General features: G+C 44.8%; 1 protein-coding gene across 1 annotated transcript in view; it reads left to right on the forward strand.

Moving 5' to 3' along the window:
• The window catches only part of OPN4 (opsin 4), a 126,148-nt gene that overhangs the window by 82,005 nt on the left and 28,775 nt on the right, over positions 1 to 15,368 (forward strand). Inside the window, exons 6-7 of the mRNA XM_044298607.1 lie at positions 241 to 402; positions 14,202 to 14,309. Of these exons, the coding sequence (XP_044154542.1) occupies positions 241 to 402; positions 14,202 to 14,309 (270 nt within the window). The remainder of the gene's footprint in view (positions 1 to 240; positions 403 to 14,201; positions 14,310 to 15,368) is intronic.

Here is a 15,368-nt window from a genome sequence, read left to right on the forward strand (position 1 = left end):
CAGGGGGTATGGATTAGTTAGCTGACTAGAGTGTGACACTTTGAGCCTAGAATATTGAAGCTTTTCACAAAATTCTAATTTTAAGCTGCATTAATGCAATTCCTTTTAATTTGCATTACTGAAATAAATGGACTTTTGCACGATATTCAATTTTTTCGAGTTTCACCTGTACTTTGTATATGCTTGTGAATGTGACCCGGCTCTTTTATTTTTGTTTGTTTTTCATGTTAATCATTACAGGGCTGTTCAAAAGATTGGTTCGGATGACAACAAGGAATCTCAGAAACAGTATCAGAAAATGAAAAATGAATGGAAGATGGCAAAGATTGCTTTAATTGTCATCCTCTTATATGTGATTTCATGGTCTCCCTATTCAACTGTTGCATTGGTGGCCTTTGCTGGGTAATGCAGTCATTCTAAGATTATAATATATCTCACTTTTTGTTTGTTTTTGTTTTTACGTGATGTAAAGTCAGTAGATTTCATTAGGACGTTGGAGCAGGAGCTATTACCTATAGCAACCTACTACATGCTTTTATATTCTAGCTTGCACCACTTCTCTTTTGCATATTTTGTTACACATAAGGTCCAACATATTATTTTAGGGGAGCCATAAAATGTGCAGTCTACCAGAAAATTTACACTAGTGCATATAAGTAGAGATGAGCGAATCGAAGCTGACGAAGTGAAATTCAATCAGAATTTCGAAAATTATTCAATTCACTCTGAATTTCCACATACTTCATGGTAACAAATCGATTTTTTTTCCTAAAATGGCTGCTGCACGTGTTAGGACATGGAGCAAAGAACTCTTGAAATGAGGGAGCACCCACAATGCCATGCATGCAGCCAATCAGCAGCCAGCCCGGTGATGTCACAGCCCTATAAATAGCCTCAGCCATCTTGGATTCAGCGATTTTACAGTGTACTTAGTGAAGGGAGAGACGTTAGCAGGCGCTAGGGACAGTGCTAGGAATTACTTGAAAATATATATTTTGCTCAGTAGACGTTCAGGGAAAGGGCATTAGAAGTGTAGGAAAAGGATAGGGAGGAATTATTCCACAGTACTGAATCAGAACAGGGTCTAATAGGGGAGTGTACAGTCTGAGTAATAGGAACAATCCTATTACACCTTGCTGTAATAGGATTATACTGCTGCTCATTTCAGGTTTGCAATACCTCTGTAATTCCAGCAAACCATTTTTGTTATTGGGGTCTTATTAGCCCTTGTGCGATGCAGTTATATATATGTTCTAAAGCCTTTTTGTTGTTGTGTACTAGTGGGGGGGGGGGGGGAACGGGCTTATTAGCTGTTGTGTGTTGAAGTGAGAAAATTACAGCCCTTTTAGGTGTGTATTAGTGGCAAAAAAATATTATTTGCCATTCACAGGCACAGTTATATGTTCTAAAGCCTTTTTTTTGTAGTGTATTAGTGGGGGGAAAAACAGGGACTTATTAGCCGTTGTGTGGTGAAGTGAGAAAATTACAGCCCTTTTTGGAGTGTATTGCTGTTATATGTTATTTGCTGTTATATGTTATAAAGCCTTTTTTTTTTGTAGCGTATTAGTGGGGGGTCGGGGGTTTGGCTCTGGTAGATAAGGTAAGTGGGCGCAGTACAGAGGCAAAAAGTTTTTAACTCAAAACTTCAGTGTTTGTTCACACTTGAGGCAATTGCACAAAACTTTGCAGTCTTGGTGTTAATTCACACACAATGGAAAGTTCATGTAACACCAGTAACCTTGCTGGCAGTTCTGCATCTAGTAGTCCACAGCAGGCTTTAGGGGGCCTGTTTCCCCATCATGCGGCTCTCAGCCCTCCAGCTCAGCACATAGCCTCAGATCCCAAAAACAGAGACGTCTCTGCTGAACCTAGCTGCCTATTTAAGTACAGCCAGGTGCTGCCAAAACCAGGACTGGCACTTAAACTCCGGTCCGGTATTTGACCTCACCTGGATGGGAGGAAAATACCTGCTTTTCCAGACACAACCCCTCACTGTGTCACATATTCCCCCCCCCCATCTTTGTTCAACCCTGACACATGCCAGACAATGCACCTAGGACAGGGCATTCACGTTTCAATGTAACCGGCCTGCTCTGTGTTCTACCGAGAACTTAAAGTTCTGCAGAGACAAAAACCATCTGGTGACCTGGGCATTCCTGTCTTTGGCCTGGCTCATCCACTTGAGAGGGGAGTGGTCAGTCACCAGGCAGAACTTTCTCCCCAACAAATAGTAGCGGAGAGACTCGAGTGACCACTTGATAGCCAGGCACTCTATCTCCACTATACTGTACCTGGTTTCAGATGGGGTGAGGAAGACAATAGGATGCTCCTCCCTGTTGACTTCCTGAGACAGTTCGGTACCGAAGCCTACTTTGGAGGCATCTGTTTGTACCATGAACTCCCACTTGAGGTCGGGCGTCACCAAAACCGGTGACCCACACAGGGCCGACTTCAAAGCGGCAAAAGCCTCTTCCGCCTGATCATTCCAGCTAACCATCACTGATTTCTGTCCCTTCAAGAGCCCTGTCAAGGGCGCGGCTAGAGTAGAAAAGTGGGGAACAAACCTCATGTAATAGCCCACCATTCTCAGGAATTACTTTATTTGCTTAGTGGTGACAGGTCGGGCCAATTCCGTATCGCCTCTATTTTGTTCACTTGGGGTTTGATGACCCCACGTCTAATTACATATAACAGGTATTTAGTCTCTTCTAACCCTATCACACATTTTTGGGGTTAGCGGTTAGGCCAGCTCTCCGAAGGGAGTCGACTACAGCCTGCACTTTGGGTAGCTGACTTTCCCGGTCTGTACTGTGGGTGACAATATTGTCCAGGTAAGCTGAAGCGTACCGACAATGTGGATGAAGCACAATGTCCATTAGTCGCTGACAAGTTGCGGGGGCGCCATGCAGACCAAAGGGTAAGACCTTATAATGATACAGCCCCTCAGGCGTGATGAAGGCAGTTTTCTCTTTGGCAGCCTCCGTTAAGGGCACCTACCAGTACCCTTTCGTGAGGTCCAAAACAGAAAAATACCGGGCTTGTCCTAACCTCTCGATGAGCTCATCCACCCGGGGCATGGGATACGCATCAAATTTGGAAACCTTGTTAAGTTTTCGAACGTCCCGTCCGGCTTGGGTATCAATACTATAGGACTGACTCCTCAATGACGTCTAGCTGCAACATTAGCTGCACCTCCTCCGATATGGCTTGTCACCAAGCCTCGGGTACCCGGCATGGTTTTAATTGGACATTTGCCTGAGGCTCAGTGACAATATCATGCTGGATTATGGAAGTACGTCCAGGGAGGTCTGAGAACACATCCATGTTCTGACTAATGAACTCCCTGGTCTCCTGAGTCTGTTTAGAGGAGAGGCTGTCAGCAATTTTTACTGTGGGAGCGCCTCTCCTGCATCAGACAGAGGGGCCTGTACCTGGTCGCGGGCTGTCTTCTGTACAGGTATGTCTATCTTGTACAGTTTTATGTTGAGTGGGTTGTTCTTCCAACGCTTCTTTGGCCAGGGCCAAGAGGCCACGAGGGTGACTGCCATATAGCAGTTTGAAGGGCGAGAACCCAGTAGAGGCCTGGGGTACCTCACGCACTGCAAACATGAGATAGGGCAGAAGGAGGTCCCAGTCCTTCCCATCTTTAGACACTACCTTTTTCAACATATTTTTTAATGTTTGGTTAAACCGTTCTACCAGACCGTTCATTTGCGGATGGTAAACGGACATCGTAGTTATTTTATGTGCAGCAACTTGCAGAGTTCCCTCATCACCTTGGACATAAAAGTTCCCTTGGTTGGTCAGTACCTCTTTAGGTAGTCCTACTCAGAAAAAGCTTACGATAAGCCTTGGTTTAGCCGATACAACATATCCTGATGAACCACAAAATGGGGAAACACTGACTCTGCCCCAGGTTGTTGTGGTTCATCTACTATTAACACATTTTCCCAGGCACAGGATAGGGTTGAAAAGCAAAATTGGTGCGCTCACCTGAGGCAAAAGGAGGATGCACGGACCAAGCCAGGAACCTTGGCATGAGGGTATATATCCAGAAAAAAAAATAAAAAGGTCCAGCTTCCAAATAACGTGGAATCTTTTAATGATACAGGGCAATAAAACCAAGTACATCCAGTCTACGCGTTTCAGATCTTTAACAATATAGATCCTTACTCATGATAGATCTATATTGTTAACCCCTTAAGGACCAGGCTCATTTTCACCTTAAGGACCAGGCCATTTTTTGCAAATCTGACCAGTGTCACTTTAAGTGCTGATAACTTTAAAACACTTTGACTTATCCAGGCCATTCTGAGATTGTTTTTTCGTCACATATTGTACTTCATGACACTGGTAAAATAAAGTAAAAAAAAATATTTTTTTTGCATAATAAAATACCTAATTTACCCAAAAGTTTCAGTTTCTCTACTTCTGTAATACATAGTAATACCCCCAAAAATTGTGATGACTTAACATTCCCCATATGTCTATTTCATGTTTGAATTATTTTGGGAATGATATTTTATTTTTTGGGGATGTTACAAGGCTTAGAAATTTAGAAGCAAATCTTGAAATTTTTCTGAAATTTAACCCATTTTTTCCACTAACAAAGCAAGGGTTAACAGCCAAACAAGACTGTATCTTTATTGCCCTGACTCTGCTGTTTACAGAAACACCCCAAATGTGGTCATAAACTACTGTACGGCCACACAGCGGGGAGTGAAAGGTGCGCCGTATGGTTTTTGGAAGCCAGATTTTGCTGGACAGTTTTTTTGACACCATGTCCCATTTGAAGCCCCCTGATGCACCCCTAGAGTAGAAACTCCATAAAAGTGACCCCATCTAAGAAACTACACCCCTCAAGGTATTCAAAACTGATTTTACAAACTTTGTTAACCCTTTAGGTGTTGCACAAGATTTAATGGAAAATAGAGATACAATTTCAAAATTTCACTTTTTTTGGCAGATTTTCCATTTTAATATTTTTTTTCCAGTTACAAAGCAAGGGTTAACAGCCAAACAAAACTCATTATTTATGGCCCTGATTCTGTAGTTTACAGAAACACATCATATGTGGTCGTAAACTGCTGTACGGGCACACGGTAGGGCACAGAAGGAAAGGAATGCCATACGGTTTTTGGAAGGCAGATTTTGCTGGACTGTTTTTCTGACACCATGTCCCATTTGAAGCCCCCCTGATGCACCCCTAGAGTAGAAACTCCCAAAAAGTGACCCCATTTTAGAAAGTAAGTAATAGGGTGGCAGTATTGTTGATACTAGTTTAGGGTACATATGATTTTTGGTTGCTCTATATTACACTTTTTGTGCGGCAAGGTAACAAGAAATAGCTTTTTTGGCACGTTTTTTTTTGTTATTTAAAACATTCATCTGACAGGTTAGATCATGTGGTAATTTTATAGAGCAGGTTGTCACAGACGCAGCGATACCTAATATGTATACAATTTTTTTTATTTATGTAAGTTTTATACAATAACTTTTTTAAAACCAATAATTTGTTTAGTGTCTCCAAAGTCTAAGAGCCATAGTTTTTTCAGTTTTTGGGCGATTATCTTGAGTAGGGTCTAATTTTTTGCGGGATGAGATGACTGTTTGATTGGCACTATTTTGGGGTGCATATGACTTTTTGATCGCTTGCTATTACACTTTTTGTGACGTAAGATGGCAAAAAATTGCTTTTTTTACACAGTTTTTTTTTTTTTTTACGGTGGTCATCTGAGGGGTTAGGTCATGTGATATTTTTATAGAGCCGGTCGATACGGACGCGGCGATACCTAATATGTGTACTTTATTTTTATTTATGTAAGTTTTACACAATTATTTTATTTTTGAAACCAAAAAAAATCATGTTTTAGTGTTTCCATAGTCTAAGAGCCATAGTTTTTTCAGTTTTTGGGCGATTATCTTGAGTAGGGTCTCATTTTTTGCGGGATGAGATGACGGTTTGATTGGTACTATTTTAGCGTACATGCGACTTTTTTGATCACTTTTATTAACTTTTTTGGGAAGTAAGGTGGGCAAAATTTCAATTTTCTCATATTTTTTTTTTTTATGGCGTTCACCGTGCGGGGAAAGTAACATGACCGTTTTATAGATCAGGTCGTTACGGACGCGGCGATACCTAATATGTGTAGTGTATTTTTTTTATTTATTTTTTATTCAGTGATAAATGTTTTTTTTTTATCTTAACTTTTTTCACTTTTTTTTACATTTTTTTGACCCAGACCCACTTGGTTCTTGAAGACCCTATATAGGTTTCTGTACTGTATTTTACTTACACTGAACAGATCTATGCTTTTAGCATAGATCTGTTACAGCACCATGGACAGCAGGACGCCTGAGCAGGTGTCCTGTTGCCATGGGAACCTTCCCCGTCTGCCACAACTTCGCAGACGGGGAAGGGTAAGGACTGGGGCTTCGGGGGGCTGTCTGGGGGCTCTCTCCCTCTCCCATCGGGGGGCTGCAAAGGCACAGCAGCCCCCCGATCGGAGAGGGAGGGAGCTTTCTGCGCTGTTAACCTTTTCCATACAGCGGTCCGTACGGACCGCTGTATGGAAAGGGTTAAACGGCTGACCTCGCATCAACGATGTCAGCCGTTTATACCAGGGTGCCAGCAATGTGCTGGCACCCTGGTATAACCCACTAGACGCCAACGATTATTCAAGGGGAGGCGGATTATTCAAGGGGATCGCGATCCCACCTGCCGCACCGCCCACCTCCCGCAATGCCCCCACCGCCTGCGACACCCCCCCTGCACCACCCGCCGCCATCAAATCGTGCAGGGGTGCAGGGGGGGGTGCAAAACCTTGATTTTAGGCACTCTAAAGTTTCTGATCCCCGCGGTCAGGGACCGCGGGGATCAGAAACTGCAAAAAGCGCAGCAAACCGCTGGTCTGAATTGACCTGCGGTTTGCTGCGATCGCCGACACGGGGGGGTCACATGGCGTTTTGACAGGATGCCGGCTGAATGATTACAGCCGGCATCCTGTTCAGATTAACCCCTGGGGCGCCGGAATGCCGATTTAAAGATAGGACGTACCGGTACGTCCTTGGTCCTTAAGGACTCGGGAAATAGGGCGTACCGGTACGCCCTATGTCCTTAAGGGGTTAAAGATCTGAAACGCGTAGACTGTATGTACTTGGTTTTATTGCAAAGTATCAATAAAAGATTCCACATTATTTGGAAGCTGGACCTTTTTCTCTTTTTTCTGGACTGGATAGGGTTGGGTCCCTACGTTAACGGGTACCAAAATTATCCCCCAATTCAGGACCTGGCGGCAAGTCCTCCATGTCTCCCACCATCACACTTATCAGGGTTGTCTCCCCCTCTTCCACCAAAGTGTCACCCCTACTGCTGGCCCTTCGGTCTCAAGTTCCCAGGGTTCTGGTCTCCCCCCGATCCAGGCCACTCTGCTAGGGTTACCCCTGTCTCATGGGTATCAGTCACTCTCATAGCAGGCCTCAGTGCCGGGAAGCCCAGGAAGTTTCTCCCTATTATAAGTTGGTAGTGTAAATTTGGGGAAACTGCCACTTTGTGAGTCCATCTGCCAGCCCCTGTGGTAAGAGACACCAGGGCGGTTGGATAGTCTTTTAAGTCTCCATGGATGCACATGACCCAGACTTTCCGGCCAGTATACTCCTCTGACTGTACCACAGGAGCCCTTACTAGGGACAGCAGACTCCGCTGGAGTGTCTGCTACCTCCACCTGGCATAGGTGGTTTAGAGTTTTTGGGGTACCTGCTGCACACAGCTTCCTGCATATAGCGACTGACGGCAGCTATAGTTAGTATCCATGGGTTCCACCTGATGAGGACAGTCAGCTCTGACATGGCCCGGCTCCTGTCACCGCCAGCAGACTATCAGAGCCAAGTCCGTAGAGGGTACACTCCAGGTGGGTTTGGTTGGTACAAGTTGCCGGGTCTGGGATGGAGATTTACTGGGTTTGACTGCCCCCCTCCAAAAAGAACCCCCTGTAACAGTCTTAGTAGCCTCGTAGCGCTCCATCAGGTCCACCATTTATAGGGTCCTTCCAGAAGACACCTGGCCGATCCAGTGTTGGAGAGGGGGTGGCAGAGCGCTCCAGAACATATCAGCCAGCATAGCTGTGGGACTCAGCACATCAGGCTGTAGCCACTTTTGCAAGAGGTGGAGTAAGTCATAATAAAGGCTTTGATGTCGTCTGCAGGGGTCATCTTAGGAATCGCGGCACAGACTGCTTTCCGAGCATCGTGGACGCTCTGGGTTGCTCCTGCTGTCTGCAAAGCCATCACGTGTTGTAGCAGCAACTGGTTAGTCTCCTGCTGCTGCTTATTAACCTCGTGTTGCTGCAGGTTTGTCTCTCGCTGCTGAAGATTAGCCTCCATGAGGGCCTTCATAACAGCCTCCATTTTGTCGTCGTGCACTGGTTGTAATACAGCTGGTTTAATGTACGACATACAACCATGCCTGAAAAATGCAGAAACCAAAAATATTGGCGTTCACGCAATATGGCCTCACTGCTTATGCGCGCATCCTCCTCCAGTTGTAGGGTTTTGCTCTGGTAGATAGGGTAAGCGGACGCAGTATAGAGGCAAAATACACGTTCTTAACTCAAAACTTCAGTGTTTATTCACACTTGAGGCAATTGCACAAAACAGCATGTATCTTTGCAGTCTTGGTGTTAATTCACACAGAATGGAAAGTACATATAACAAAAATTTTTGCCACTAATACAAAATTATTATTTGCCGTTCACCGCCGCAATTATATGTTCTAAAGCCCTTTTTTGCGTGTATTAGTGGCAATTTTATTTTTTTATTTGCCATTCATGGCCGCAGTTATATGTTCTAAAGACTTTTTTGTCATGTATTAGTGGGGGGAATAAAAAGGGGCATATTAGCTGTTGTGTGGTGACGTGAGAAAAAATAAACTGTATTTACCGCTCACGGCCGCAGTTATATGTTCTTGTTGGCGTGTATTAGTGGGGAAAAATAAAAAGTACATATTAGTCATTGTGTGGTGAAGTGGGAAAATTACTGCCATTTTTGTCGTATATTAGTGCCCCAAAGTTTTTTTATTTGCTCTTCACGATCTTATGTGTTCTAAATCCTTTTTTGGCATGTATTAGTGGGAAAAAAGGGGCTTATTAGCTGTTGTGTGGTAGAGTGAGAAAATTACAGCCCTTTTTGTTGTGTATTAGTTGGGTAAAAAGAAGGGGGTTATTAGCCGTTGTGTGGTGAAGTGAGAAAATTACAGCCCTTTTTGTCGTGTATTAGTGGCAAGAAAAATATTATTTGCAGTTCACGGACGCAGTTATATGTTCTAAAGCCTTTTTTGGGAGTGTATTAGTGTGGAAAAAGAGAGAAGGCTTATTTGCCGTTGTGTGGTGAAGTGAGAAAATTAAAGCTCTTTTTGGCGTGTATTAGTGGCAAAAAATATTTACGGTGCAGTTATATGTTCTAATGCCTTTTTTGGGATGTATTCACCGTTGTGCAGTGAAGTGACAAAATTACTTACAAAATTTCCTTTTTATTTACTTATTTGATCAGTATGTCAGACAGAGAAGTGACAGGCCCTGCACATGGGAGGAACACAGGCCTAAATGTTTCTAGCGCATGCAAAGGTCGCAGCAGAGTAAGGGGGCATGGCAGCAGGAGTCACTTCGAGAGGGCTGAGCTCCTAGTGTCAGCTAGCGGTTGTGTCTTGACCAGCAACCCAGTGGTTCTTGAATGGTTGACTCGATCTTCAACTTTGTCGCAAGTGACATCAGACACCCCCAGCCAAAAGTCAGTGGGTTCATCAGACACAACCCTTAGTTGGCACGGCACGGGAGCAGGCACTGTGCCTTCACCTGTCCTCAACCTGCCTCTGTCCTTTTCTGTTCCCTCAGCCAGTGAAGTACTATATGCTGTGGGATCAGCCCCACTAAACAGCGAGGACGAGCTACTAGAAGACAGTCAGCAGCTACTGCCCAGCCAAGATCTGGAGGACACATCCTCCGGTAGGCGGGCAAGTAGTAATGAGGAGAGTGCCTTGGGAGCTGCTGTTGCGATCGGTCAGGTTCCTGGCTCAGAGACCATTGAGGAGGACATCAGTGACATGCAGACAGTACTCGATGATGTAGCCGATCGCAATTGGGAGCTGAGTGATGAAGGGGCTTCATCATCAACAGGAGAAGAGGGTGTCAGCTTGCCCGTGAGGCAGTGGTGGGAGGTCGGGACCCTAACATGCCCGGGGTAGACCACCCGCTTTGCAGGACCCTACCTAGAAAGTAGTGGTGCAGGGGTTTATGGAGGCAGTGACGGTAGCAGTCAGTCAGTGCAGAGTGTTTGGGGTAAAATCACCTACTCGGAGGTGTGGCAATTTTTTGTTAAGCCGCCGGGGGAGAGGAACATGGCCATTTGTCAAATCTGTGGGCAGAAGGTGAAGCCTGGCCAGAGTGCCAATGTTAGCACCATGGCCCTGCATCAACATATGCAGCGTCACCATAAAGTCACCTGGGAGAACCGTGGCTGTAATGTGGCGATGCAGCCTGACGCAGTAACCGGTGCGTCACCCAGTTGCACCCGATTTCAGGCAGTCAACGCTCCACCACCTCAGCAAAAGGAAGCTGTATGTCCTTCCCATCATATGCTGGTCCTGAGTCTCCTGCTCCTCCTCCTACTCCTTGTCAGTCATTCCATCAGCAATTGATCACCGAAGTGATTGCCAAAAGACAACAGTATGCGTGCACTCATCCAACGTCGCAGAAGCTGAACGTGCTCCTGGCCAAGTTGCTGGTACTGCAGTCCCTCTCTTTCCAAGTGCTGGACTCATGCGTGACACCTGCCGTTTGCTTGTAAACTTTGAGGAGGCCACTTTATTTGTCAGTCACCAGGACTACGGGATGAACAACGTCATTCCACTAATTCATATCCTGAAAAAGATTCTGGTAAATCTGGCTGGTCAGGGGACTGAGAAGTGGGGCCTACATCTCACTACCACATGAGCCGTGTGGGGGCTGAACTGGAGGAGGAGGAGGACATTGGAGCACAAACAATGTGTAGTGAAATGGGTGGTTTTTATACACAGGTGACAGGAGAGGAGGAGCAGGAGTAGGCGGAGGAGCAAAAAGGAGATGAGGAAGACGAGGCAGATGACTTAGACACACCGTGGCAGTATGCAGTGGCGATGGAGGCAGGGAGTCCCTCCGAGTCACTTGCGTAAATGGCCCGATGCATGCTCACTTGCTTGTGTAGTGACAGCCGAATTGTCGCCATTCAGCAGAGGGATGACTACTGGCTCTCTACCATGTTAGACCATCGCTACCCGTCCAAAATAGGGGCCTTTTTTACACCCGCTGAGAGGTAGGACAAACTGAACTACTATGGAGACATCTTATGTAGTCAGTTGGCTGTTGCCTATCTGCGCCATCATCCAACCTCTCACTGGTCTGACCGGGTGGCCCTCTGCGCTCACATTCCACTGCCATGGCTGCTGAGGAAGGGTGGGGTAGCACACGCAGTATCAACTTGATGGAGCAGCAGCAACCTGAATCTAGAGTCGCTGATGAGCAACTTTCTTCACCCGCCTAGTGAAGAAACTACTCACCAGCATCTAGACATAGAGCAGAACCTGAACCAGCTGGTGGTTGCATACTTGGAGTGCACCCTGCCAGCTGTCACTGAAGATCTGCTGGAATACTGGGCAGCCAAACTAGATTTGTGGCCGCAACTAGCAGAGTTTGCCCTAGAAAAGCTGTCCTGTCTGGCCGGTAGTGTGGAATTAGAGCTGGTGGTTAGTGCAGCGGGGGCCATAGTTTCCCCAAGGAGAACTCGCCTGTCCAAAATGTGGCGAGACTGACCTTTGTCAAGATGAATCAGGCGTGGATCAGCCAGGATTTCCACCCACCAATGCCTAATGCATCAGATTAGATAATCCATGCTGCCTCACCCAAACCATGACAAAAGAAACTGGTTTCTTCTGGCTACCTGCCTCAGCTACTATTTTGATGCTGCCACCCACCTGATGCCACACATCTGATGCCAAGTGCTCCTTCTTACCCACACCATCGTCAGCAGGTACTGTTATTGCCACCCACCTCCCCACTCTGTCACGGGTCACTCTTTGGTCTCCTGATGCTCCTGCCACCATCACACTATGTCACCCTTCCACTCTGTGGTCTCCTGATGCTACTGCTACCTCCACATTATGTCACCTTGCCACTCTGTGGTCTCCTAATGCTGCTGGCCATTCAATAATCCGCAGCACTCGCTGGTGAATAATGAAAATAGTGGTGATTTATTCACTCAAGCAGCCAGTATACAGCGACGTTTCGACCTCAGTTGGTCTTTATCAAGCAGACTGCTTGATAAAGACCAACTGAGGTCGAAACGTCGCTGTATACTGGCTGCTTGAGTGAATAAATCACCACTATTTTCATTATTCACCGGCGAGTGCTGCGGATTATTGAATTGTCTGGATGAGTTGGGACCCCCAGCCACGATCCCTATCTGCGCGCACCATTTGGCTTGTAAGCCATTTCCTGGTCAGTACCCAAATGAGTGGGATGAGTAGTGCTGCCAACCCCTGAATTTTCTCCTAATGCTGCTGCCACCTCCACACTATATCACCTTGCCTCTCTGTTGTCTCCTGATGCTGCTACCTCAACTCTATGTCACCTTGCCACTCTGTGGCCTCCCCATGCTGCTGCTGCCAACTCCACACTCTGTCATTGTGCCGCTCTGTGGTCTCCTGATGCTGCTGCTACCTCCACACTATGTCCCTTGCCACTCTGTGGTCTCCTGATTCTGATGCTACCTCAACACTGTCACCTTGCCACTCGGTGGCCTCCTCATGCTGCTGCTGTCATCTCTGCACTCTGTGATTGTGCCACTCTGTGGCCTCCTGATGCTGCCGCCACCTCCACACTATGTCACTTTGCCACTCTATGGTCTCCTGATACTACTGCCACCTCCACACTATGTCATTGGGCCACTCTGTGGACTTCTCATGCTGTTCCCACCCTCCCACTTCTTGACTGGGCCACTATTTTGCCTTTTTGACCTGGCTGACATCATCATTTATTTGACGCTTCTTCTGATCTGTCAGAAGGAAGGAAAAATGAGACACACAAAGGATCCTATCTGTGTAGCAGCTGTAAGGCCTGTCTGGTCCCAACAGAATTGGCTTATGATTTGGTAGCCAAAAGCAGGAGTGGGTATAAAACAAAGAAGACATGACAATATTTTTGGATCTACTCCAATTTTTTTTTGGGGCATTAGCAATACTGATATATTACTGACCAAATGCTGACCGAGTTGAGGCGGATGCTCAACAGACAGGATACGTTTTTTGTAGGTTATTCTGACGGATCAGAGAAAGGGCAAGATAATCAGTGACGTCAACACAAACTTACTGATGACACCCTTTCCACTCTGTCGGGGGGGCTCTACTTGTATAAGCATTTAATAGAACAGGTTCTGTAGACATCTATGTGGAAACAGCTGACGATGGTGTAAAAGGAGTGCGCTTCTTCTTGGCGCTAACATCGACCTGTAAGGCTGAGTACCTACAGTATTTGAGTTATTTGGTCTGTTTTGGCCCTGTGACTGCCCAAATAAGTGAAATGTGCAGTGATTCTAAGAGCGACACCTATCATCTACATGTCATACTGACTCACAGTATAATTTAACTACCACAGCAGACTCCCTATGCGTGTTACTGCAATACTGCAAGGCACAGTGTTCTACATCACTATAAAGGCTCTCTGCAGCCAGGAAATAGACGTTTTTTAAACGTAATTTGCTGCAAATAAATTCAGATCGAAGCAAATATTTTCAAAAAATTAGGAGGACCGGCCAAATCAAATTTTAAAAAAATGTGCTCATCTCTAATAGGAACTGTGTATCGTTTTGAGGAACAAAGATCCATATGCTGACCATGGAACCATTGAAGTGTGGACTGCACATGGACATCATCTGTGTTTTGCAGATCTGTGATTTATGGACCGAAAAACAGAGACGGCCATGTATATGAAGCTTAATACTGTGATTTTTCAGCTCTAAAGCCTGCAGAATTGTGAATGCAGCTCTGGGCATACAAACTGTAACTCAGGACCAGTACAAGTATTATATATTATACTGTATATATACAACTATATATCTTTACTAAGTTATGATGATTTATTTCTAATCTATTTGTATGTTCACATGTTTTACTACAGGTATGCCAATATCTTAACGCCGTACATGAACTCCGTACCTGCTGTAATCGCAAAGGCATCTGCCATTCACAATCCAATTATCTATGCCATCACTCATCCTAAATATAGGTATGTCTCCCTATATAAATATAATATATATGAGAAGTTTGATTTGGTATCACACAATGCATACACTAAATACATCATCAGAAAATATGTAACCTAATGCTATACTCACTATATAAAGGAATGGGAGGTACTTAGCAATTACATTTTGATTTAAATGATTTTGAGCCCATCCACCTCGAGATAGTGACCTCTAAAAGCTACTTCTTATGGTGCCAACCAGCATCCAGTGAATTTAGGAAAGGCAGATTCCACGTATACGCTGAAGCCACTCTGTATGCCACCTCTCCTGGTGCCTCCTTTATACTACACTAATTAAAATCAGCTCATGGGAAAGATGGGTTATTCAGGAGTACACAACCAAAATGGAGACAAAAATGAAATTTGATCTGGTATACTCTATTACGCTATATGGAATTTTTTTATTTATTATTTGCATAATAGCATATGGATCAGCCATGTTGTGTAATCTTTTTAATAGGTAGGCAAGAAATTAGCATTTTAGATTTGGAACTGGGCATAGGAGTGAAAAGTCCTAGTAAAGTTCAAAAGATGCATTTGGTGATTTCCATCAGTGATTTTGAGCCAAAGCCAGGTGCGGGTCCATATGCACAACAGGTGCAGATCTTTCCCTTATACCTTATGTCTGTGGAGGCTCCAATCCTAGTTTTGGCTCACAATCACTAATGAAAATCACTGACCCAAACAGTGACATGTGAATAAGGTTTTAAGAAGTAAATAGGTACATAGAAATGTTTGGTTTCACTACTTGACGACATGCAGCCTGTACCATGCTATTAGGCCTAATCCATTGTAGGCCAGCATGTGGCATTGCTGCATTGGAATATACTGAATTTACCATCAACTACTGTAAATCATAGTAATATATGGGAGAAGCAATCTAATGATTGCACATTCAGGTTCCCTAGGGGTCCTTACAAAAGTAAAAAAAAAGTTTTTAAAAACAAAAAATAAGTAAATATAAAGTTTCAACCCCCACTATCCTCTAAAAATAAATAAACAATAAAGAAAACAAAGATCACATACACCGCCATGTCCCTA

This window comes from Bufo gargarizans, chromosome 6 (assembly GCF_014858855.1).
Source record: "Bufo gargarizans isolate SCDJY-AF-19 chromosome 6, ASM1485885v1, whole genome shotgun sequence".
Taxonomy (NCBI): Eukaryota; Metazoa; Chordata; class Amphibia; order Anura; family Bufonidae; genus Bufo; species Bufo gargarizans.